A 25,515-nucleotide genomic window follows, 5' to 3' on the forward strand; every position below is an offset into this window, starting at 1 on the left:
TGCTACAGAGTAATAACAGATGAAGCAAATTATAAAACACAACCAGCACAAACGGTGGTCGTGTTTTTCTGCTGCAGCACAGATAAGGATTCATGCTGTGAGACTCGGTGTCGCAGGTCCACAGGTCGTGAATGTGATTTAAACTCAGCAAATCAATCCTGCACAATGTCTTGGTCTGATGGAGCGTCCAGGTGCAGGCTAAGGCCACCCACTCTCAACATCACTCACTTTTTTTGAACACCAGTGACAGGTTCGCTTCCCCGGTGAAATATGCTTCCACAGGGAACAATGATACATGAAGCAAAAACGGAGGATGAATGACTGCAATTAACAATCAGTGAGCTATTTCAGTGTGTGGGACAGGGGCACATTGTCACCATGTGTCAGGATAAATAGGTAATCTTCTAATAGTTAACTCAGAGACAGACATCTGTAATTATTCATGTGATATAACAGTATTCTTACACAAAACATGCAGTAAATTTTACCATACACATTGAAAAGACATTATAGGAATATTATGAGACTAATAGAAAACAGTACACTACACACACACACACACACACGACAGGAGTACTATAAAAACACATTTTTTCTGCAGTGATGCTCCTGACCTTTGCAGCTCCAGTAATTTGCCAGTCAGTGTGTACTTCCTTTTCCAAATTGTCAACAGACTTTTTTTCTCAGTAGCCATATTGATATGAGCTCGCAGGGCAAACACAGGTGTGACCAGTTGTATTAATTAAGGTGTAGCAGAGCCTTTCTGCACGTACAATGGCAGCATGTTGACTCTGTTTGAACTGAATGGAACAGAACATTAATTAGTCTCATTAGAAACACCTGTGTTCAGCTGCTGTTTTAAAATGGTCTACTGCAAACATATGTACAAGGAAGTAATGTGTGGTACTGGAACTTTAAATTTACTGGACTGTTTAAATGTCTTAAATGATTGAACTGGTAGCTTTAACACAGATAATTTAACCAGACTTTCCCTCTCAAAAGACTAATTCAAACCCTTCAGAGAGAAGACAGACTACAGTAGAAGTGACAGGACAATATATCACATGTCACAAAGTAAAACTTTGTTGACTTCCCCCCCGTGGTTTAATTTAATTTTTATTTACTATTTATATTCCATTGTGTATAAGCAACTTTTTACTTTGGTTGAAAACGTCGTGCCAATAAAGCCAATTAAATTGACAAAATAAAGGTAAAAATGTCCGGTTGTTGTGCTGTTTGCGTCCATGTGGACAAATATTAACGTGCACTTAGGGTGCTAAGAGGCTCTCACACAAACAGCAAAACTCAAAGACACAGACGTCGACTGTAACTGACGAGAGACAGTCCACAGCTGTCCTGTTCTGTCCTCTTCTGTGTGTCCACCGCGCCATCTATCGACCAATCAGGAGCGACGCAACAACACGGAGAACAAACATGGCGACGTCCATGAGCAGAGGCTCTGCTCGTTTTCAGACTATTTTCTGCTACTAAACCTTAAAGAGGAGCAGGTTTTGTCAGACGGAAAACAACACTCTAAAATAAGGTAAGTTACAACTAGATCTGTCTAATTTACTGCACAGTCGTAGTTGTACAGCAGCAGTAGTCAGCAGTGTACCCAGTTGTAGGGGAGACAAGGGACAGTTGTCCATTTTTTTCTTTTGCCTTCATAATTCACAGACTGCATGAAACATGAGTCATCTGTTGATGCAAGAAACGTATATATGTGGACTAACTGATAATACAGTCAATATATTTTCACACATAAGAACAACGCTATAATATTAAATTCAAAGCAACAAGTCAGACTTAGGAGTGTAAGAAAATATCACAAAAACTGTATTGATTCTCAAATTGCTGTATCAGGATATTTCGACACATGCCAAGGTTTGTGGCAGTGGTTCATTTTGTGTTGTTTGAACTCACAACAAGACATCAGTGTTCTTTTCTTGCTTCTCTGTTCTACATTAAAAAGTTTTTAACTGGAAATGTTACAAATACAGTGGTGTGTTTTTAATACTATACTTATACTATGCTTCCTTAAAATTAATAAGGTATATCACCTTGCTTACAGTTTCACAGTATATTTCATTGTATCAAATTGTAACCCCTATATGGTTTGTCAATACACAGCCATAGTCAGAGTACTACAGCTGCCCCCTTGGTGTGGTTCAAATTGTTGTAGGTATCGTATGCATTCAAAGCAGAAGTCTATTTATATTTTTGCAGAAAAGGAAACTATTCTAGTGGTATTTAGATTTTAATAATTTGAATTTAAGTTACAGTAGTTTTACATTTTAATTTCATTAAATATGTTCCTTTTCTAAGAGTAAAATATATCAGCATGGACAAACAAGGTGCTTTCATTGGGCCGTGTGGCTGTAGTTGCCCCCTGATCTTGCAGCCACGATAAAATCCTGAATACTAGCTGGCAGCACTTATATTATCATATTCATGTTTATTCATGTTAATTTTTAATCAATAACTTAGAGATAACATTGACGTAAAATGACGAAAAATATTGTGCATCCAAAAAGAGTTATACTGGGCTGGTACAGAGTGAGTGTCATCACTCTAGCTTCATTTTGATTGGAGGAACTGAGTGTGCTAGAATTGCCCCCTGTTACTATTGCCCCCAGTTTTCTCCCTATAGTATTTTTTTACGCCTCATAGTTTTTTTGCAGTATTTCTGAGTTATATAAATTTTTAACATTTAGGTCTGTGTTAGCTACATCTGTCACATCATATCCATGTTTTGTTACAGATTCTATACATATATTATCATTTGTTTTGTATGTGTTATGTATTGTATCATAATCTCTGTAGGGTTTTTGTTATTGTAAGTACCCCAGTGCAGTCCTGTGTTGATGTGTCTGTCTCTCCGTCAGTCATGTCCAGGCTGGCGGTGGTGTGTGGGGGCTCCAGGGGCATTGGGAGGGCTGTGTCCCGCCTGCTGGCAGAGAGAGGCTGCAGGCTGGCTGTTGTCTCCAGGAACCAAGATGCTGCTCGTGCCACTGTTGCGTCTCTACATGGAGGTAAGGGAAGCGTGTTTTTTGTCACTCTTTCAGTCAAGCATTGTTGCCTGTGTTGGTGTTTTTTTCTTGTTTCTGCAAACACCCTGAAATCTGAGCTTTCAGAAACCAGCTAAAATGAAATAAATGGTCAAATATTGATGCAGTTGCTACTAAAGGAAATCTGTTGCAATATCCTGTTAATCTCAAGTGCAAACACACAGATCACTGATCTCATGCTTCTGTGCTATAAAATAAAATAAATGTAGACCTAAAGTACCTGCAGCTGTTATGGACATACTGTAGTCTTGAAAGCATCAACATATTCACAGACTGTCTCTATCTGCTCTCTAGCTGACCACGTGGCTCTCAGCTGTGATGTCTCTAAAGAGCAGGAGGTGCAGAAAACCTTTGAGACGATCCAGAAGACCTGTGGAAACATCTCTTATCTTGTGAATGCAGCTGGTACCAACAGGTGAGCAGACACTCGAGTGAGCTCCTCTGCTGATACCCTGCTGCATGTACAAAAGTATATATGGGCATAAAGGGCTGCAACTATCAGTTATTTTCATTAGCGATTAATCTGTTGATTATTTTCTCAGTTACTCGATTAATTGATCCTGTCACAGTCTTGTCATGTGTGCTTCACACATTTGGACCTATTTTTACAAGTCTTTCCTGTAATAAAACAGAAAATACTCACATTTGAGAAGCTGAAATCATAGAATTCAGACTTTTTTTTAATTACAAAAAGAACTCAAAATGATTAATTGATTATCAAAATAGTTACCAATTAATATAATTCTGTGTGTGTGTGTGTGTGTGTGTGTGTGTGTGTGTGTGTGTGTGTGTGTGTGTGTGTGTATGATTGTTCAGGGATGCTCTGTTACTGAGGACCAGGCCTGAGGACATGGTGGCTCTGCTTCACACTAACCTGCTGGGCACCATGCTGACCTGTAAGGCAGCACTGCGCAGCATGCTGCACACACAGGGAGCTGCTATTGTTAATATAGGTACTGAACTAAATGTCCTCCATGATCAGTGTGATGTTTTCAATTTGATCACTAGGTGGCAGCGTACAACATTTCTTCTTTGATAAAATTCACTTTGTGAGTGTTACTTTAAAGGCCCATACTTGTAAAATTTAGATTTAAATGTATTTTTTGCATGTTTTATGCCATTAACAACAAATATCACTAGTTTTTGGACAATAGTTTTTTATAATGAGTGGTTTGAAGACTTTTGTTACAGTTACATTGTTGTTACATCTTAATGTGCATTAAAGAACCAATTTGTAGGATTTAGTAGCATCTTAGCAGTGAGCTTGAAGATTGCAAACACCTCTCCTCACTCTCTTCTTCCAAGTATGTAGGAGAACCTACAGTGGCTGCCAAATTTGCACAAAATGCAAAAGCCTGTATCTAGATTCAGTTGGTTTGTCCATTCTGGGCTACTGTAGAAACATGGCAGTGCAACGTGCCAGACTCTGTGGAAGAGGACATGTGTCCTCTGTAGCTGGGAGAGGGGGGAAATAGTTAAAGATTAAAATGGTAAGTTGTTAAGAGAAAAACTCAAATTTATGAGAAAAAACTCAAATATGCTCTGAAAGCCATAAATTTAAAGATTTTTTTTTTTATCTCAGCAAATGTCTTTTTTTTCTTTCAAATTTATGACTTTATAATCCCAGACAATATTCAGGGTTTTTTTGATTATTTTTTTCTAAAACTTGACAACTTAATAACACTGATGGTATCTTGTACAGAAATCAGACCAGGATGACACACACTGAGTACACATACAGAGAGCATAATGTTTTTTTTTTTCTTCATTCATGATGTGCACATTTCTCTACAAATTGATTTTATTAGCATGCTAAGATAAATTAAAGCCCATGTTTGACTTGGAACATAGGAAATCGTTATTTATCAGTCTCATAGAATGCTCCTCATTGGAACTAATGTACATCATTAGTGATTTATTTTCCTACAAGTGTTTTGAAACATTTCTGTCAGTGGTTGTCTGTCTGTTGTTTGTAGGCTCGGTTGTGGGCCTGAAAGGGAACGCAGGCCAGTGTGTCTACAGTGCCAGTAAAGCTGGTCTAGAGGGCTTCACACGCTCTCTGGCCAAAGAAGTTGCTTCACGCAACATCAGAGTGAACCTGCTGGCTCCAGGTACAACACAACTCAAAACTTCACCTCTCCTCTCAGCAACTGCCTTTTGTTCTGTCACCTTATCCGTCCACTCTCACCTCCAGGTTTCATCCGCACCGACATGACTGCAGGGCTGAAGGAAGAGGACGGGGCGCGCTCCATCCCGCTGGGGAGATTCGGTGAGCCGGAGGAGGTCGCCCAGGCTGTCCTCTTCCTTTTGGAGTCTCCCTACATTACAGGACAGGTGCTGGTGGTGGATGGAGGCCTGCAGCTGGCCATGTAGGGACCTGGGTCAGTCTTCTGGAGTTACCACAACAATCAAAACAATGGCAGTGAGGCAGGTGAAAGCCTCACTCTGCCTTTTTCTTGAATATGGACTTGTTTAAGGCAGAGGAGTTGGAGACTGTAGAGGGACTTGCAAAAGAACAAGATGAAGGGACGGTGTGTTGTCTGTTAATCATGACCGAGGAGCAGCTAAGTGACAAAAAGTGAACATTTACACTTAGTAAGGTTTCAAGGCTGAAGCTGAATGTTGCTGTTGTTGAGTGTGAGACTGGACATACAGTTAATCATCAGCTGTTTTCTAGTCAGAATTATTGCTGTAAAACACAGAGTCAACAAAACTTTTGCACAACCCGAAAAAAGGAAGTCAACATGAATCCACATCTATCAGAGACAATCACTGTCCTCCTGCTCTCTGTCTCCGGCCTTTCTGCTGAGTCACTCTGTCCAGCCACAGTAGGCGTGTCCTTGTGTGTGTGTGTGTGTGTGTGTGTGTGACAGTCGGTCGTGACTAACGCCGCTGACTCCAGAGTGTCTGGCCCCGTCCAGAACTTCGTGCCCCGAGGTCCTAAATTTGATCAGTAGATTGAACTCTGTTGGTCTTTTTTTCCATGACTGTAAAGCACCCGCTCATGTTTTGTCCCCCTCACTTCCCCCGGGAGACCCCCTCACAGCCGGCAGCACATGTTTCCCCTCCACCAGCGGCCCCGAGCCCACCTCTGGAGGGGCCTGTCGAGAGGCCCGGCATGTTGGGCTGCAGCTGGAGGACATTAGAGGTAGTGGTGGAGGTGGGAGGGGGGGGGGTATTTTTAGCTCTGGGAATGTTTTGAGTGTCTGGTTACAGCTCTGGACCTGCAGTGTGGACGGATGAGGTTGGAGGTGACTGTCACGCTCAGTGATGAGATTTGAAATGCTGCGCTGCTTGTTCCTGTCTCTGAAACATGCCGTTACCAACCATCAGTGTCATAACCATGACTTTAAAGGGATAGTTCAGATTATTTGACGTGGTTGTATGAAGTACTTAGTCAGTGTATTAGTTGTAGTCGCTGGTAGTTTTGGAGAAGCGGCAGGAGTAGAGGTGTAGGAAGCTAAGCAGTGCACTGCTGTGGACAGGGTCAGCAGCAAAAGGTATATTAGCCCCTTAAAAAAGGTTGGCCTAAAAAAATCAATATTAGTTCACGCTATACTTTCACTGCTTCATCTTGCTGTCAGACAACCTTTCTGATGAGAAACAGCCGTTATATAAGCTAAATATTGCTCTCTCCAAACTAACCAAACCCCACTGGCAAAATCAGTCATTTTACCTTGCAGAAGAGGAACTTACTGGTCTACCACTGCCTCAATCTGTTAGATTGTTTGTGTTATTGTGTAACTCCGGTGTTTTAAATGGTAAGTTTGGATTCATGAAAGTCACACAATAACACCATCAAACTAACAGATAAGAGGCAGCAGCAGACCAGCAGCTCCTGTGTTTTGCAGGATAAAATTACTGATTTTGCCAATGGAGTCTGGTTGTTTTGGAAAAAGTGATATTTGGCTCATATAACGACGGCTTCTTGTTTAAAAAGGCTGTCAATTAAACTGATACACATTACAAATACATTTTGCTGCTGATCCTGTCCGCGGTAGTACATTGTTTAGCCTCCATGGTGGTACTCCCTTCTGCATCTCCAAACTGGTGGTGCGTCATCCACTGTAGCTAATACACTGACTGTTGATAAGTACCTCACATAAACTCACTTAAAATAATCTACAGTGTCACTTTAAATGAGCAGCTTCAATCACGCTCTTTCTCTTTAATGTGCACTTCTTGTATCCTAAATGTTGTATTTTCTATTAAAAGATTGAGTTACGTTATACTGTGATTAGCATTCTTAGCAGGAACGGTATTTCCACTGTGAATGATGGTGTGTTTTTTGGCATTCTCCTATTGTTATAAGAAGAGCCTGCCAGTCTACAAAAACATCTCACGCTGTCTCTGAAGAGTTTGATTTTTATTAACTTTCATAACCTAAAATAATATCAGGAGAACAATCCATATACAGGCATCGATTGGCATAGAAATGTGCAAACACAGTAACTGTCAGCTGATGAAAGCTCTGAACAGACACAGAGAAAGATGTCCACTTTGTATAGTATTACAGAGGTGCTGAAAATAGTAGATATAAATATACCTTGCCATTCACTTTTCACCAGCTTAGAGTGTTTCCTACCCCTGAATACTGGGAAAGAAAAGTTGTGTTTTTATACATCCTTGAAAAAGTTGTTTGGCACTGTACAAGTGTCCAAAAATAACATGCAAAGAGAGTGTTTGTATTCAGCCTAAAAGTGATCTAAGGCAGTAAATATATTTATAAAACTTCATGATACAGAAAAGAAAAGCTTGCTGATATAATTTATGTCAAGGTTGTTGGGAAAGTAAAGTCCTTTTTCTCATACAAAAATAAAATGGACAATCTGTGATGTGTGTGACAAATACACTGAAACCTTTCACAGCACTCTCTCTCGAGTGAGAACATTTCAATTCACACTTTAAAATAAACCATCAAAGAAGAAAAAAAAAAATCACAAAAATGACCCAAGGCTTTCTGTCATCTTCACCACATCCCTCTATCGTGTTACCACATTAAAGATGTCCATCACAAAAACCTGCTGTTCCTCCATCGCTGTCCCTTCCTGTGTCTGTTAAGATCTGACCTTCCTTAAGTTCTGCTGCACCCACAAACAAATCTCATCTACGTGTGAGCCTTCTTTTTCCCCGAACCTCATTTCTTTTGCTAAAAAAAAAACACTAAACATACTGTTTGTAAGGCCCGGCCTTTTCCAATATCTGTAAGCTAATCTCTGACCAGACAACACTGAGACTGTATGATCCTCCAGCTACACCTGGATACTGTATAGATCAGCACTGTGCTACACAAGCCCACGTAATAATACAAGTTTGTGATCTCCTTCGTCAAAGCTATGATGCTTTGAGTCATTCAGTCTCTTCTTTCCTCCCGCACGTCCCACCTCCACACAAAGTTGGTGCAGTGCTTCGTATAGATACAGTATTAGTCTGTGTATTTCAAATGGCACCACTTGAACATGCATAGTAATTTTATGTTTCGTTTCATTTTTGTTTGTTTTTTTATCTTTACAGACATGAGAGGCACTTAAAAAGACAAGCCTTTTTCAACCGTACAGTTCATGAAATGTGAGAAAGCATATTTATGAGCAGTCTTTCCTCGTGGTAAACACTTCAATCATTCTCCAGGTCCAGTTGATAAAATGAAGCATGGGGAAACAACTTGATGAATTCTGTAATATAACAGGTCGTGTTGTACTAAAAAAACATGAAAACCACGGCTGCACCAGCTCGCTCTGCCCACCGACCCTTTAGTTCTGTATCTGCAGTTCAGTGAGTCCCTCAGGTGGACGAGGTTATATTTGTCCCAGGAGTGCTGGGGCAGCTTTCAGGGTTTATTTGGGGGGGTGGGTGACGTCGCAGTCCTCGCGCCTCTCTGGAGTCTCTACAGGTCATCACTTTCCACCAGGCCGCCGGGCTGCATCGGGCTGGAGTCGGGGAAGAAGGCCGCTTTCACGTCCAGCCCTCTTTCTGTCAGTGCGGCGTAGCGGCTGGTGGAGGGACGCACCTTCTTGGGCTTGGGGAGGTTAGGCTGCTGCCACTGAGCTGAGGACAGATCAGAGAGGGGGGGTCAATGGTGCATAGAGAGGAAGAGTCGTCATAAGTTGTTTGATTGAACAAGCAACATGTTTTTGCAGTCAAAACTCACTGTGGACATCGAGGCGTGCAGTGCTGGACACGATGCCGGCTTCATTCTTGGCTGACACAGTGTACCAGCCAGCATCTTCCTTCATGGCCGGCTGGATGATCATACACAGGTAGCCACAGTTGTCCTGGTGCATGCTGGGAAGGAAAATTGGCACAAAGTTAAGGGAAGTGATCAGACTTGCAATGATAAGTCACTATGAAGTGCTGAAGTGCTATTTTGTCTTCTATTTTACACATTTTATTTACCTGATTCTGTCTGTGTTGTGAGTGAGCGACTCATTCTCCCTTTTCCAGAAGATCTGTGGGTAGGGAACCCCTGTGACGCGACACTCAAGTCGCACAGGATGACCCTCAGCCACACTTGTGTTCTGCAGCTTCTCCACGAATGAAGGAGCCTTGTGCATCTCTTTAGCTGTGGAATTGAGTGTGTTAGTTAATGTTTTCTTGGTCTAAATCACACCAACATGTATCTTCTGCCCACATGCCCGCTACTGTTGTGTGTCTGTGTTTACCTGCAACAATGAGTTCCAGGTTAAAGGAGTTCTGCCCGGCTCGGTTGCTGGCGATGCAGGTGTAGATGCCTGCGTCGCGGCTGGTCACAGGCTCGATGACCAGCGAGTGCACGCCGTTTTCCCTCACCAGCATCTTATGGGCGGAGTCGGGGCGGATGGTCTGTCCGTTCAGCTGCCAGATGAGGTCAGGGGTGGGCAGGCCGCTCACCTACAGGAGGACAGAAGACAGAAAACATTAAAATGCACCGAATGTGTGAATTCCTGTTGGCAGCGCAGCTGGTGCTGCTTTTAGTCGGAGAAATTAGCTGCATGTGTTCTGTGGAGGCAATGTGTGTTTATTGGGAGTATGAAAACAGCAGTGTTTGGTTAATCTGTCTGTGTTGTGTTTGTCTGGAGGAGGCTGGTCGCCTTTGTCATGGGAATAAACGGCTCTCACTCCCCCCTGGCCTCCTGGAAAATGTGCCACTGTGGATGTGCATATGTTTGGCATTATAATGTGCAAATGAACAGCACTATTCACTGATATCAGTAGACTAAACAGTGATAAGTCTTTCTGGAAGAGGCCCAATACACTTTTAGAAGTTAGGACATTTTAAGCATGGAAAGTTTAGTAAAGCCACAAATGATCTGGAAATAAATATTTGCTATAAATATCCTTGACATTAAGGGCTTAGAAGGAATGGAGACTGTTTATTTCTGACGAGCATAAAAAAGGCAGTCTTTTTATAGTGAGTTAATTGTGGGTCTGTTTTATTTTATTACATGTACCGGTTTTCAGAGAGTTTCTAAGTGCTGCAGGCTGGAGGGAGGCAGACAAGGTGATGACTAAGAAGATAAAGAGAGAAAATGAGCACGAGGTGTGTGAGGGGAAATAATTGCAGAAAACCTGATCCCACTTAATCCCTGAAAAATGACACCTCTGTGTTCTCCCTGTCTGCTCTGAGACATTCGGAAGTGATGAAAACAACTCGTCTGCACTAGTTTTTTATTCCCCAAAGAACCTGGAATGCACAGAGAGGGAAATGTTTCTTTGGCAGCGCAGACATGGAGCCTCCCTGAAAGCAATACAGACACTGAATTAAAGGGCGGATCTGAAATGGCTTTCTCTATTACTATGATTAACATATTCTCTTTGGTGCGGGCATTTTCCTCTCCAGTCATGTCTCAGTTATTTTGAACCATCTCCCTGTCTTTCCTTTATCAAAGAGTAGCAGCATGGATCAGATACTGTCTGTGATCACCTACAGAGTAGAAGTACACAAGGTTTCAGCAGAAGTTGGCTGTTAGCTAAGCTATTCTGCTATTTTAGACTGTGATCCCATCTGATTTATCTTACTGTAAGTAAAGAGGCAGATGGTTGAGGTAAAAATGGCAGATTCTGGCATAACTTGCCCTGGAAAAAAAAGGCCTTAAAACTGCGGCCATGTATAAAAACCTGACATGCCATACCGTACCAAAAAACATAGTGTATAATTTGTCTTTTCTCCTTTTAAGTTTTAAAAATGGCCTTCAGTAAACAGTCTCAAAGCTGACCAAACATGCTCTGATGACTTCTTCTATGAATCTTTTACCAGTGATGAGTCTTTGTGTGATAAATATTGCTAATCCTAAGAAAACCGTGAACTTCAGCAGTCAGAAGTCGCCTCATCTTGATCAATTAATAACTATTTCACGTGGAAAGTGTTGCAGCCACCCCATGGCTACACATTGACCTTCCCTCTCCCTTTCATCACGCTGTACACGCATGTCAGCACGGGTTGTACCTTGGTAGTGTGAGAGGTGTGTATTTACCTTGCAGTCCATCCGGCACAGTCGGCCCTCCTGAACGATGAGGTCACCAGGCGCCTGCAGGAAGTGTGGGCGGAAGTGACGCTCCTGAATATTATCGTTCTCATCACCGCTGTCTCTAGATCTGGACCTGGGCCTGACAGAGAGGAGGAATCACACAGTATTTAGGATTAAAAATTAGCAACTTTGAATTGATTTATATTTTATGAGAGGTGAAAATTTAACTTAAGCTGAATATAATATTTTATATTTTTAATCTGAGTTTGGGAAATGCTGAACATTTAAGAAATAATGTGTGATATTTGTAATTTACTATAATACTCTAATAATTAATAGAAAATCCTGACTCCAAATACAAAAAATTGTTTCTGCATAGACATAATATGAACATTTTGCGCCTTTCTTTTCTCTTTTTTCTTGTTCTGGCATTCTTCCACATGCTCTTTCTGAGTCTCTCTCAACCCTGCATGACAGGTCAGGACCCATAGGTGTCAACCAGGGAGGGAGCAGAAAGAGAGTGGGAAAGAGAGACACTGATTGTTATCTCGATCTCTCTTCTCACTGAAAACATCTCGCAGCTCAGGGAGTGTTCATCTAGATAACACATTACAGGTGGGTTTTTTTATGTTTTGTGTGAAGAGTGTCTGTGATCCTCTGCTTTTTTTTTATATCTTGGCTTGGAGGAGTGCCCACTGTATATACAAGGTCATTAGAGCAATGAAAAACAGAAGAGAGTAAACAGGTGTTCCCTCTCATTAACACTGAGCTTTTCGTTCCAGTTCAAAGATGATTCAGCTCACAGCAAACACTTGTATTCACAGCAGCTTCTCGGACTGTTTTACGTCAGAATAACATACTGTGCTTGAAGTGTGAGTGAGTACAGACTTTGTGCAGATGGCAGGCCGCCTGCCGCACATGTGCCAGCGAGTAAAAACACAGATCGATTCCTGTTCCTCTCATGTCAGTCAGCGAGGAGCCTCACCTGCGCATGTGTCCGGGCGCAGAGCGATGGCTGCGGCCTCGCTGGTTCACAGCTTGGACCATCATCCTGCCGGTGCAGCTCACCCTGCCCTGTGAGGGAAAAGAGAGACACAGAGAGTGAGAGGTTATGAGGTGTTGACACTCCACCGCACCACCAGCAGCAGTCAAACAGGGCGGAGGAAATAAAAAGTGAGTGTTAGAGTTGGAAAAAGCTGTTAGAAAGCCTGTAGCACATGAACGTTTGACCCTGGTGAGGGCTTTAGTGTTTCCTGTCTCATTCAACGCCCTCTTCCTCTTCAGGCTGGAGACAGACGTGTGTGTGCTTTGTTTTTGTTTTTTTTAATGAAATATGCACAGAATTTTCTATTATATTTTATCTTGTGTTTTTTTTCCAGAGCTCTGCAGAGGTTTGCTCTTATTATTTCTATTATCATTAACAAAATGACACAATACAGATTCATTATACAGAGGACAGTATACAGAAAAAATAACAAGAGCCAGGGGTATATTACATGAGACAAAAATATTATAAAACATATTTTACAATAATAAAAACTTTAAAGATATGATCACTGATAAATCTGCAAAATGAGAGAAGACTACCAAAATAGGTAAAAAACTGTTTCTGGATAACCTTACTCATGATAAGGTATTTATGAGGAAGCATCCAGACCTTCTTCAATATATATCATTTATATTATTACATATGGAATAGAGACAACATCTACTGCATGTATCTGCACCCGTCTGCTCACCTCAGGGTTGCCTGCCATGATGGTGTAGTTGCCATCATCATCCAGTGAGGCTGCAGCGGTGTGCAGAGAGCAGGTCCCGTCAGCGTCACGGCTGATCCTGTAGTGCTCGCTCCTCTTGGAGATTTGCTTGCCGTCTTTGAACCAGTAGACCTGTGACACATAATAAAAACTGTCAGACACGTTATGACTTAACAGACTGATCTTGATGCTAAAATCAGGCCGTTCTCACAGCAGCCATATTAATATGAAACAGTAGGGTAAACACAGGTGTTACCAGTGATTCTTATACAGGTTCTTTTCCATTTAGTGCTTATGTACATAGAGATGCGATGTGCTATACTGTGTTGAAATGAAAACTTTTAAGATTAAAAGATGTTGCTGGGGCACCTCTAAAACCGACACAAGCTTATAGTCACACCGTAAGTTAATTAATGTGACTGATGTAGATTAGCTAGCTACTAAACTAGCTTTTTATGAAGATGAACTATCAAATACAGAAGCTAGATAACAATCAATGTAAATTAGCTAGCTTTTCAGCTAGCATTTTGCTAACATTAACTATCAGATGTAACTAGCTAGCTGACAATTGGAGCACAGAGCAAAAAGAAGGAGACTTGGGAAAGGTCAATTAGTATCACTGCTAACATCTGTGTTGATCCTGCCGTTTCATGTCATGTCTGCTGTGAAAAATGTCTACAGAAGAAAAGATCTGCTTTTACTGCCCAAACTTGAACAGATGAAATTTTTCATAAAAACAAAAAACAAAACAAACAAAAAAATGTATTCTCATCTCTAAATTGTTTTAACATCCATCTCTCCCCTCTTTCTCTCTGTTTTTTCTCTGATTTCATCAGTTCGTTCTGAAGCCTGTCATCACCACGTCATTAATGTGGACAAAGCCAGGCAGCCAGCCTAGGCCACTGTGTGTTCTTGCAAAGGGCCTCCTCTTATCACAACACAGAGCATATGTACAACATCTACACCCTCCATCATCAACATCACACATCAGTGACTCCCGTTTGGGGAAGCCAAGTCATAATAAATGCTTCAAAATGATCAAACATTTATCTGATATTAATGTTGGCATCATCGCCAGCGATGTTTAATCATTGAGGGTGATGACATTCTTTCAGTAACACGTACAGTAAAATCTCCCACCTTTGGTTTGGGGTCGCCGTTGACCTTGCAGGAGAAGGTGACTGGCATTCCCTCAAAGACTTTGTAGTGTTTGAGCTTCTGGTCAAAGGATGGTGCCACACCTTGGCCAGCAGAATCTTCATCGTGCTGCACGTCGTCGTCTGATTCCTCCACTGGAGAACGCTCCAGACGGAATTCAATCTCACTGATCAGGCGCTGCTCAAAGCTGGAAACTTTGTATTCCTGCACGCCAGAGATGGAGGGGACGAGATTTAGGCAGGCTGGGACAGAGTTCTACACCAAGTTCTTGTGATCACGTGGCAAAGGCAAGTGAGCGTGCAGAAAGCCATCAGTATAACTCTGTTTGCCCTGCTTCAAATTTTTAACACACTCATTAATCTGTCTTCATTGTCACCCAAACTACCAACTTTCCCCCAATCCTCTTATTCTCTCTGCCCTGATGAGCCACTCCTCCTTCCCACCATTTCCATCAATCTCTCACCAGTGCAGCTCTGCTGAGGCAGAGGGAACATCTGCAGAGCTGCGTGGTCTGATGACACATCAGACAGATAATGACAGGCCTCGGGCACAGCTGCAGAACCAGCATTTATCCTCCTGAACTCACCCCTGACGCTCAGAATGACAGCGATCACAGAAGTGGCGGATCTGCTGAGGGATTATCTGTAACAGTGCCGAGGCAGCTGCTGTAGCATGTGTCCCACTAAATCTTAAGTGACTTTAACTTAAATCTCAAATGTGGTAACATCGCAGCATGCATTGCAGACAGGACAGGAATGCAATCTGGGTAGAACCAAACGTGCTGACTTGTGTTGCAATCAAGCTTGAACATGCTTCACCATCAGGTCAAACTACCCATACTGAACAACAATAGTGTGTAAAAGTTGCAGAGGCCAAATTGTACACATGCTCAATCAGCTCTATTCAGTGTTTACCAGACACACCTGCCTGTGAATGGATTACACAGTCAATCTGGAGCCACACAGACCAGAAACACTTATGCGCCATTTGTTCCCTTATCAGCTAATTCAGTGGCCTGATCCTGCTCTGGTCAACGTGAACACATTTGAGCTTTTAGCGTGACTTTGTGTGCGCATTTACACACAGACATGTGAAAGAGAGTGACTGAAAAACCAGGCGACCAGTGACAGAGATAAACAAAGGTTTTTAAAAACCTTGTGAGGGAAAGATTCTCTGACAGATGACTTGTCTTCCTGTTGAGAGAAAAAGGGAGTTTTGTCTGCAAGTTTTAACATCAGAGTGAATCACACAGGATAGGAGACAGTTATTCTGTGTGTGTTGTGTGTTTCAGTGTGTGTGCACGCTCAATCTTGCCAGCTGTCAAAACAAATACAGTGGACATGGCTTATAGTGATCCTGATAACAGTGATTAACCACTTAGAATTATTTTTATACAAAATGCTGTTTCAATAATTCACAGTAATTACAGTACAGTAATTCTATTCTTTTTATTTTACTCCCACGATACTTTGCCTCGCTGTCTGCTTCCGGCTGGCTCTCTGTTGTTGCATGCATATTGAAATCATGACAGGAAAAAAAATAATTTTCTTTAAATGAAAAGTGTAGCTGCCAAAAACAAGGCAACGAGATGTGGCAGTGAAACTGCAGTGAGCTATATTTTATATAGCACTGTACTGCAGCTGCAATAGTGTATTTGAATTATACACTACAGTAATTTGTGAAGTGTTTGAAACAGCTGTACTGTATTTAAACAGTAAATAAAGTTAAATAAATAATGACGTTGTCGACTTGACTTAATATTCATGTAATAAACACATACATAAATACAAACGTTAATTAGATGATAATCTGTATGAGAAATAAATGGACAGAAAAAACAATTGGTTATACTAATCATCTGCCTATAGTGATCTATTTGACATTGTCATGCGTGATCACTATAAGAAGTTTCCACTGCAATTCAAATACACATGCTCAAATATCAAAATATGACAAACATGCTTAGAGTTCAGAGACATGCAGTGCTGCAGTGCCACAACCAATCAGATCGCTCCTCATGCCAACAGGCTAACTCAATGTCATGTGTCAACGTGGACACAGCTTGTGTTCTAGTGACGGACACTATAAATGCATTGTGACTTCACTTAAGTATGCAGTGTGTGCTGTCTGTTAATGGAGAACACTGTGTCGTTCAGAGCCAGTTTTAACACTCTGTCTGCTGCCATTCTTCAGTGCATGTTTTACTGTATGACAAAAATAAATTTATTGAAATATGATGCCAACCAATAGTTTTCTCCAAAGGTGGAAAATAAGCAATGTTAAAGGATTAGAGGGATAGTTTGGGGTTTTTGAAGTGGGGTTGTATGAGGTACTTATCAATATTCAGTGTATTACCTTAAGTAGTTTACAGTTGACATACGACTAACTTGGAGTAGCAGAGAGGAATAACAGTGTAGGAAGCTAAGCTATGTACTGTTGTGACAGGGTCAGCAGTGAAATGTATCTTAGCCACTTAAAAAATCAGTATCAGTTTAAGTGTACACAATATTTAATGTATTTTCACTCCAAAACCACCACACTCGTTATTTTACTGCACAGAACATGAGAGTTGCTCGTCTTCCACTGCCTTGATTGTACAGCTAGTTTGTGAAATTACGTGACTTCAGTGAATCTGCACTAAAGCTTTAAAACACCAAACTCACACAATAATGCAAACTAACCAAGCGATTGAAGCAGCGGTAAACCAGCAACTCTGTGTTCCAACAGTGAAAATGACTGATTCTGCCAAAGGAGTCTGGTGGTTTTGGAGGGGGCGATATATGGCTCGTTTAAAAGCGGTTTTCTGTCTGACAGCAAGGTTATGTGGTGAAAATATTCTAAATATAGCATACACTTAAACTGATATGATTTTGTTTTAAGATGGACCTTTTCTTAGGTGGCTAAAATATGTTTTGACTATCAATAAGTATGTCACACAACCCCACTTCAAATAATCTGAACAATTCTTTTAACATAAACAATGCTTTCCCAAAAATGCCAGTTCATCTGTGAATAAACAACCAAAACTGTGTGGAGGTGCGACACTCTGACTCTTCCTCAGAACCTCTTGGTGGCTCACAGTCAGACAAACAGCGTCACTCCCCAGCATGTTTGCAGCAACACTGGTTTCTACCAGTTTGCATAAACAGAGCTTTTTATGGAGGGCTCTGGAAGACTTTACAGTGTTTATATGCCGCTTCATAACTTGCTCTTCAACAGTGTTTACAGGGACAGGGAGGTGGGGGGTGTACTCTGATTCAACAGTATATAAAGGAAAGCCAGCAGTCATAAGATCGGAATGACACCAGCAAAGTATCAGAGGACAAAACAGAAAACAGAAGGGTGATTGTGTGGTGTACATGCAACAGTGGGATTAGCGTTAAAAGAAAGTAAACACTGCTGGTGTAGACATGTTGGTCAAACGTTTCCATGCCTGTGGGATTTCAGGTGAGTGTGTAGGTGTGATTTTTCTCTCCGGGTGTGTGGATCCTGATAAAGAGCCACCGTACCTGTGTGACTGGCTCCTCCTCTGTGTCCTGTGTGTTTAAGACTGTGGCAGCGTTGTCAGCACCCAGCAGTCTGCGAGCCATCTTCTCTTCATAGGTTAACCTCTGGAAGCAGGGATTAATGGGGTCAGCCAGGGTTAGTGTGTGAGTTGCAGGAAACACACTTGTACACAACACACTCAATCACACACAACATCAGCTAACTACTGTATCTCTTGTGTTAATTGGGGATGTCATTACATATGGAGAAAACATTAAATTATTTAAGGGTGCATGACACAACAACTTGTTTGAATTTACTTTTGTGGGTAGTAAAACTGTTTTCTTGCATCACTGGTTGTATGACTTGTTAATCTGTGTTACTGAACACGCTCATTCTCTAACTTCCTGCAAACACACAGTTGTTTCAGTAGTGAAATAAGGCTCAAACACACATGAACACACACACACACACCTGTTGGCCGTTGCTCATACGCTCCTCTTTAAAGCGCAATTTCCTCTCCAAGTCCTGGATAACGGCGTCCTTGGATCCTTGGATGTCTGAGTCAGAGGCGAGGCGAGGCGTCCTAGTGACTGAGGACTTCTTGGGGAACGCTTTGCTGAAAGAGGGACAAAACAAACTTATGTGAATATTAAGCTGAACAGATTCCTGAAATACAATATGACATTTCCAGTTTAGTGGTCAATATATTATTAGAATATCCAGGGTTTATATTTATGAAATAAAAAACAGGGACATTTCCAGTTTGATGTACTTTGACCCATGGTAACTGTTGTTCTGTAATAAACTATTGCAGGCCAGATTATAAAATTGGGTGCCATATAACTTTGTTTACAGTTTCATAAAATCAATCACAGTGAGAACACTATGGAGCACTCAATAAACTACAATGGTTTTCCGCCTCTTTACTTCACTCATCTTCCTTCTCTTTGGTCCTTTCCTTCTTCACTTTCCTTACACTTTTCACTCAATTTTTCCTGCTCATCGTCCATCTTTCTCATTTAGGTAAATCACTTTAGTTAACATATTCCCATATTTGTTTGCCTCATGTTGTATTTTATCTCCAAATATTATCTGTAATGATACATAAGTGGGTTCTATAATCCTTTCCTTTTCTAGCTCCTTCACTCTTCTTCTTATCCAGTCTTGCTCCTCCTCCTCCTCCTCCTCCTCCTCCTCTCTGGCTTGAAAAGACATTTGCAGTGACGGTTCTGTTTCAATCCACAAATGCTAGCCTCTGGCTGAGTTTTCCACAGTGTTTTTTTTTTTTTTTAAACTAGTGCACGCGAGTAGTTAGTAGAAGAAGAGTGTTATGAAGTTGCTATAGTGAGCACACTGGTAGGCTCTGCTGCCTGGCCTTTTATTATGTCACTTAGTGGTCTGTTTTCAGCACACAGTTAAAAACAGGGACTTTTCCGGATGTCTGGTCTCCTTAGTCAACATTAAAGTCGTGGCACCCTGGTTATCACTCTGTTTAACTCCTCTTTCCTCTCTAGCTCCTCTCTGGCTCCCTCACATCCACCATTATCTGGACCTGTCCAGCTATAGCATTCCACAATGTGTCTTCTTATCTCTCACAACTGCAGCAGGAATGCCAGGCTGACAGGGGGAGTGCAGAAGTGAGTGAGGGGCTGATGAAAAATGACTGGCAGAGAGTTGAAGGTGGAATGCCCTTGATGGAGGCAGAAAAACTACATTTCTCCCTCTGGGACTGCCATCAGAAGAGAATTATTTAAACAACAAGAGATTTTATTATCAGCTAACAATATTCAGAAGCTGAAATCTAAATCCAGCAACCCTGCAGTCCATATGAGCCGAATGAGGAACTCTGGACCTTCATACACCAAACTACAAAACTGAAATCTGAGTGTCCTCTGAGGTCCTTGTGTATATTTTCTTGCCATATGGGGGCTGAAGCTCTTGCACCTTGAGAGCACTTTTGTGTCTGCGTGTGTGGGTCTGTGTGTATGTTTAAGGCGACTCTTTAGTTGGTGTTTTCCTATAAACATGCTGTATAAAAATGTAAACATGTCATCTTCCATCTAGCAGACATCTTGCCTGCTGCCTTCAGTTGGCAGCAGGTTTATCTGACAGGGAGCTCAACCCGCCTGAGACACACTGTGTATGAGGAAACTTATGTAACTTGACAGACACTGTAAAGAAAATGTGTGAAAGTGCGTGGGGAACACTTACACAGTGCCGTTTCCTTTAGGGAGGCCCAGAGCGTTGACTGTAGGACTGCCAGGTGAGGAGGGCGTGGAGGGCAGCACTGAGGACAAGAAGCTGGAGGCTGGGGATGGAGGGACGGAAGAGAACGGCGAGGACATATCTGAGCAGGCCGGAGATGAGGAGACAGGTAGAGGTGGGGGAGGTGGAGGGGGAGGGAAGTCTTGGGCGGGGCCTGATGGAGAGGACAGGTTACTGGAGCTGAAGAAGGGCGGCGGCGGAGGTGGGAAGGAAGGAGAGCTCGGAGACTCCACGCTGCCGGCCTTGGTGAATGGGGGCACGGTGACCTTGCTGAAGGGCTTGTGCGAGGTGGGAGGAGACAGCGGGGAGGACAGGCTGGACCCTGAGGAGCCAGAGGACTGGGTCACGTAACCCACCCCGCCGGGGCTCTGAGCAGCAATGAACTGCTTGGGCCGGGCGTAGTTGAAGGTGCTGGCCTGCATGGCTGTGTTGCTCTCCAGCTCCTGGAAAGAAGGAGGAGGGGGGAGAGGTGGAGACGGCGGAGCAGGTGGAGACGTTTCCTGAGGTGGTTGCTGAGGTGGAGGCGGGACTTCCTGGCTCTGCTGCTCCTGCTGCTGCTGCTGCCAGTTGGCTGCTTCCTGCTGCTCCAATAGAATTTGTTCCTGCAGCTGCTTCAGCTGGGATGCGTTCCTGCAGAGGAGAAGAAGGATCATCAGTGACATTTATAAAATAAAGTCATCTTATGTTTTCTTTTCTTTTTTTATAACCAACTGGTTATTGTCATTTTCAGTTCACTGTGAACAACTTTTTAAAATCAGAATTTTTGGATTAGAGTTCGACATAAAACTCAAAAAATCTGAAGCCAGTCACCTTGAAGGTTACTCAACTTTTTTCTAAGTGTAATAATTAAAATAATAATAAATCGTAATTAGCAATAACCTCACACTAGCATAAGAAATACAGTCAACTAATCACACAATCTGGGAGTTGATAAGCTTACGGACTCTCCATTCATAGTTCAGGTATTTCTGCATTTCTGAACATAATTCTCCACCTGGTTAATAAGAAGAAAATAAAGACAGTTTTTTACGCTGTTACAGTCTCACATTGACCAAATCAGTATGTTCACTAGGGGCAAACTAGTGGACTAGTGGATTTTCCTACCCAGCAAACGAGACCCTTTTCACTTTGTGCTCCTGGTACAAGTTACCAGGAAAAGGGGAAAGTTGACTCAGGTACGAAGGTTGCTTGACTGTTAGTGGAGCACATAACTAAAAAAATGTCTGTTCAATGATCTTGCGCTTTTGAGCAGGACCACAGAAGATGAGCAAGAGTGGTATCATACTCGTTACATGTCCAGCACTCAGGACTGAGCTTTTTTAAGGAATGTTCATTTGTTACTGGGGGGGGGTCTCTGTAACAAAGTAACATACTTGTTAAAATGTTACAAAATCACACAGCTGTTTTCAGTTTATGTATGACACCATTGCCTGCCTGGTCTCCATCCAACTGTGGTCAGAACACAACTGGCAGAAATGCAAAATGCCAGATGTGAGCTTAATTGATGGAGAGTTTAAATGCTAGTTCAAAGTTTTAATGTTAAATCACAATGTTGGGACAGCCGCGTGAGGCAGAAACACAGCAAATTAATCAAAGACATAAAGCATTTTGAGGTTGCCATCAGCACATGATTGTGTGTCTGATGGTATTCAATAAAAACTTAAGTGAATTGTTTTTCCTGAAGGCGATAGCTTGTCAAGCCTGAGGTTAAGGCAAAGCAGTATTATGTGGACAAATTGTGTGTGTGTTAGAGTGTGTTCTGGGAAGGAAACCGCTGCACCAGCAGCACCGACTGATAGGTTATCAGCCTCTTGCCTTTAACAAAGAGTTGTTAAAAAGCCTGCCTGTTGACAATACATCAAGTATGGTAAAGGAATGGGAAGATAAGTGTTGTAGTGAGAAAGCAGCTCTGTTTAACACTGCAGCAGTTTACTTTAATGGACTGTGAACTGGTGCAATGCTCAGATATTTTTTTGTTTTTCTATCTGAGAGTTGAACCACACGGCTGAGGTGCAGCTTTTGTAATGAGACAAAAACAAAAATGCAACATTGCCTTGTCATTGCCAGGGATGGGCCACGATGATGAAGTATTGTGTTTTTTTTTTTGTTTTTACAGAGGCGTAGTCGTCCAGTCTCTCCCCTGGCTTGGCTGATTCACTGTCACGTCATTGTGGGAGAGATGGAGGTTTTGAAATTTTGTAGTGTCATCGGCAAGCTTTTATTTCCTCACAAAATCCCCGAAACAAGCTCTGCTTTGAAAAGGAGGGGTTCAAAGGACCAGTGTGTAGGATTTAGTGGCATCTAGCAGCGAACTTGCAGATTGTAAAAAACATGTAGAGAGAACAGCCCATACCAGACTCCCCTCAGTTATGTCTTCTTGGGGATAAAGCATTTTTACCACTATGTGCCACTAAAGCAGAGTTTGGTTTGTTAACGGATTTCATCATCGCAGTAAGACTTATTTTTACAAAACTGGAAAACCACAAAAATCCCAGAATTCACTGAGTAGGTTAAACGTATGACGGAAACTGCCTCCTTGGCTCAAGTGAATAATACGAAAGGGAAATCTGACAAAGTGTGGAATAATTTCTTCCTGTCATTAACATAAATATGGGTGCATTTGTATCATTTTTGGGTGTTGTAATTGACCGTCATCCTGTTTTTGTTTAGTTTGTCTTTTTGTTTTTGCTTTTTGGGTTGCTTGGTTTCCCTTTCTTTTTGGACATGTGTGTCTGGAAAAGATAAAACATTTGCAAGTCTATGATTGTAGAAACTCAATAAATGACAAAAGAAGACTCTCACACTTCTTATTTTCAGGTGGTTTTATATGAATGAAAACATATTCACATATTAATTTCCATTTCTGCCACATTCTGCCTATAGTTCCCTGTAAATCTTACACACTGGACCTTTAAAAGAGGACTAACTTTAAAAGCCATGACAGGAGTGGACTCTCCTTAGTGGGGCTCTCCTTGAGGACCAGGAGGAGGACATGGGTCTTTGAGAAAGGTTGAAGGAGTATACAGTTATGTGTATGTGAGACTGATGAATTCTTCACAGGCAGCCTGTTCAGAATATACTGTTCATCCCAGTGGTGCATGTTGTCAGGAGTCCACCAGGACCGAGTTCACGTGCCCAAATCTTTTCCAGATGTTGAATAATCAGTGGAGTCTTACAACTATTTTTCAACTGTGAGAATGCAGAGAGAGCCCCCTCCCTTCAGCCTCCACTCCGTATACGTTTGCAAACAACACCAGTGAATATTTCACCAAACTGACAGTTGCAGCATAGTGTAACAAAGCCAACAGCAACATGACTGATTAGTCTGTCCTAGCTAGTTATTTTGGTCATATGCTCCCCTCCAGAGGGGGCTTCACATGCCCAAATAAATAGTCGTTAATTCAAAAGCCTCCATTACAATCATTCCAGCACGTCACAACCTGGTGCTGTCCTCCTCACACTTCGCCTTCGTTGACCGCGATCAATTCAACGTGTCCCCCTCTCTGTATACATTTTTTTCTTTACATTCTCCGAAGGTCTCCAGTTCGGGCCTCCACCAAAAGAGTGCTTTTACAGGAATAGTTTGGCAGCTCACGAGGCTCGCAGCAGCTCTGCAGCGGTTTGATTCCTTTTTTGGCTGTGTTCTTAGAGCGTCGGAGGAGAAGCACCCTGCCCGTCTGCTCCAGCAGAGAGGAAACACACTTCATTTCCTCACAGCCTCATCCCTCTCAACCCCGACACACACACTGCTTTACTGCCTCAGCAAGAAAGACCTCAAAGACCTTCACAAAGCCCATCTGTGTAGAAAAACAGCTCTGTTTAACACTTATGTTTTTGACATGGGTAAACGTATATACACATATGAGCAGGAGCCGGACTGCTGTTACTGATATCAGCCTTTTGCCTTAAAAGGTGCTCTCTATATAAAACAACTACAGCACCTTCATTGATTACAAAGCCAAACTGCTGTGCAGCCTCTTACACTGTATCACAACATAATCTCTCTCTCTTAGAACGGTCAAGAATCCTATGAATGATTAGGGGTGGAAGCAACAAGTTTGTAATTAAGTCCTTTTTGTTGGGTACTTGTACCTTTACAAGTATTTTTCTAAGTCTGTAAATTTATTCTTAATTAAATGCACATCATGTAAGGTCTGCCACTAGGGGTCGCTCTCATGTTAAAGTATTAAAAAAAGACGCAGCTTCATGACATGACGTAGCATGGCATCATGGTGGTTGTTTTATTTATTGTTAAACAATCATCAGTGTAGACGAAAATCTACCTGATATGACTTAAATCATGATTTATTAACATTTAGTCATGTTCGCCAAATTCTTTTCTCACTGTCTAACATATCCAATGTATCCCATGTTTTTCTAGAAATTAAAACAACTAGCAACTAGCTAACAGCAGCCCGTAGGAGATGCACCATTACCTTAAACAAATACATTTCTTTGGGTTTAACCATTGATGAAAAAAATGTAGATATTTAAATGTTACATATTATAGCTTTAAGTATGCATTATACTATGCAATCTACTTCACTACTTATAAAAAACTCATAATTCAAAAGTGAGTAGGCCTACAGTTTGGATCAATATCCAAACCTTTCATCTGCAGCAGGCATAGGTTTGGAGAGGTGAGCATCACCACTGACCACATTGCAGGAGAAGTGAAATTTAAACTGAAGATTTGAAGAAGCAGAAACTCCTTTTAATTGAATACCTGCTATTGATAATGCATAAAACCTTAGTGGTTAAAAAGTATCTAATGCTTGGAGTAGTTTTTGAGAAGAATACTTTGTTCTGTCACTTAAGTACTTTTAAACACCAGTAGTTTTTCTTGCACTTGAGTGCAGATGTTCAGTACTCTTTCCACTCTTTGTGTTGACACACAGTCAAGTTATTCAACCTCATTAAAATGCACTGACATTTCCAACTAAATAAAGTTCAACAGAATTTGATTTTTGTCCGATTAGATTAGCCTCTACTTTAGACATTTGGCGTGCTTCATATTAGGCCGTGCGTGAAAAGGTCAGCTCATATAATTTGCAGCCGCATGAGTAGTTTTATGGCCCACATAATGATTTACATCAAGCAAAGGACTGGGGTCGTCCAGACTCTGTGACCCTGTAGCCTCCAGCTCTGATCCTCCAGACCGCCTTGACCACAACAAAGTGCTGTACACACACTGTGTCCTGCCTTTTCATCCCAGCTGTGCTCTGCTGTAAAACCTGACCTGCCTGTGCCTTGTGTAAACCATTATGAGGTATCTACAGACGGCTTGAGAAGCAGAACAGACCTCCATCTCTCTTTCTTATATTCTTTGTCGCT

General features: G+C 41.8%; 2 protein-coding genes across 5 annotated transcripts in view; one reads left to right on the plus strand and one right to left on the minus strand.

Annotated features, from left to right (window-relative positions):
* Nucleotides 1–1,053: 1,053 nt before the first annotated feature.
* On the plus strand, nt 1,054–7,297 carry cbr4 (carbonyl reductase 4). Its single transcript, XM_084722680.1, has 6 exons — nt 1,054–1,543; nt 2,886–3,032; nt 3,363–3,483; nt 3,885–4,021; nt 5,045–5,179; nt 5,263–7,297. The coding sequence occupies exons 2-6, from the start codon at nt 2,888–2,890 to the stop codon at nt 5,439–5,441; spliced, it is 717 nt and encodes a 238-aa protein (XP_084578806.1). The 5' UTR covers nt 1,054–1,543; nt 2,886–2,887; the 3' UTR covers nt 5,442–7,297.
* A 120-nt stretch (nt 7,298–7,417) lies between these two features.
* The window catches only part of palld (palladin, cytoskeletal associated protein), a 72,260-nt gene continuing 54,162 nt past the window's right edge, over nt 7,418–25,515 (minus strand). For 2 of the 4 annotated variants that reach the window (XM_084722677.1, XM_084722676.1), the window contains 12 exons: nt 20,128–20,811; nt 18,388–18,532; nt 17,937–18,038; nt 15,582–15,620; nt 14,410–14,631; nt 13,252–13,401; nt 12,498–12,586; nt 11,519–11,651; nt 9,728–9,935; nt 9,462–9,627; nt 9,217–9,350; nt 7,418–9,113 (listed from right to left, as the gene is read on the minus strand). In XM_084722677.1, coding sequence (XP_084578803.1) covers nt 8,953–9,113; nt 9,217–9,350; nt 9,462–9,627; nt 9,728–9,935; nt 11,519–11,651; nt 12,498–12,586; nt 13,252–13,401; nt 14,410–14,631; nt 15,582–15,620; nt 17,937–18,038; nt 18,388–18,532; nt 20,128–20,811 — 2,233 coding nt within the window. In that variant the 3' untranslated portion in view covers nt 7,418–8,952. The remainder of the gene's footprint in view (nt 9,114–9,216; nt 9,351–9,461; nt 9,628–9,727; nt 9,936–11,518; nt 11,652–12,497; nt 12,587–13,251; nt 13,402–14,409; nt 14,632–15,581; nt 15,621–17,936; nt 18,039–18,387; nt 18,533–20,127; nt 20,812–25,515) is intronic. The other 2 variants (XM_084722678.1, XM_084722679.1) reach the window with 2 other exon arrangements.

Source organism: Lutjanus erythropterus, chromosome 7 (genome assembly GCF_056507025.1).
Source record: "Lutjanus erythropterus isolate fLutEry1 chromosome 7, fLutEry1.hap2, whole genome shotgun sequence".
Lineage (NCBI taxonomy): Eukaryota > Metazoa > Chordata > Actinopteri > Lutjaniformes > Lutjanidae > Lutjanus > Lutjanus erythropterus.

Coding starts and splice junctions, on each gene's coding strand:
- cbr4 (XM_084722680.1), top strand. CDS start 2,888: ATGTCCAGGCTGGCGGTGGTGTGTGGGGGCTCCAGGGGCATTGGGAGG. Junction 3,484..3,884: donor AATGCAGCTGGTACCAACAG/GTGAGCAGACAC, acceptor ATGATTGTTCAG/GGATGCTCTGTTACTGAGGA. Junction 4,022..5,044: donor AGCTGCTATTGTTAATATAG/GTACTGAACTAA, acceptor TGTTGTTTGTAG/GCTCGGTTGTGGGCCTGAAA.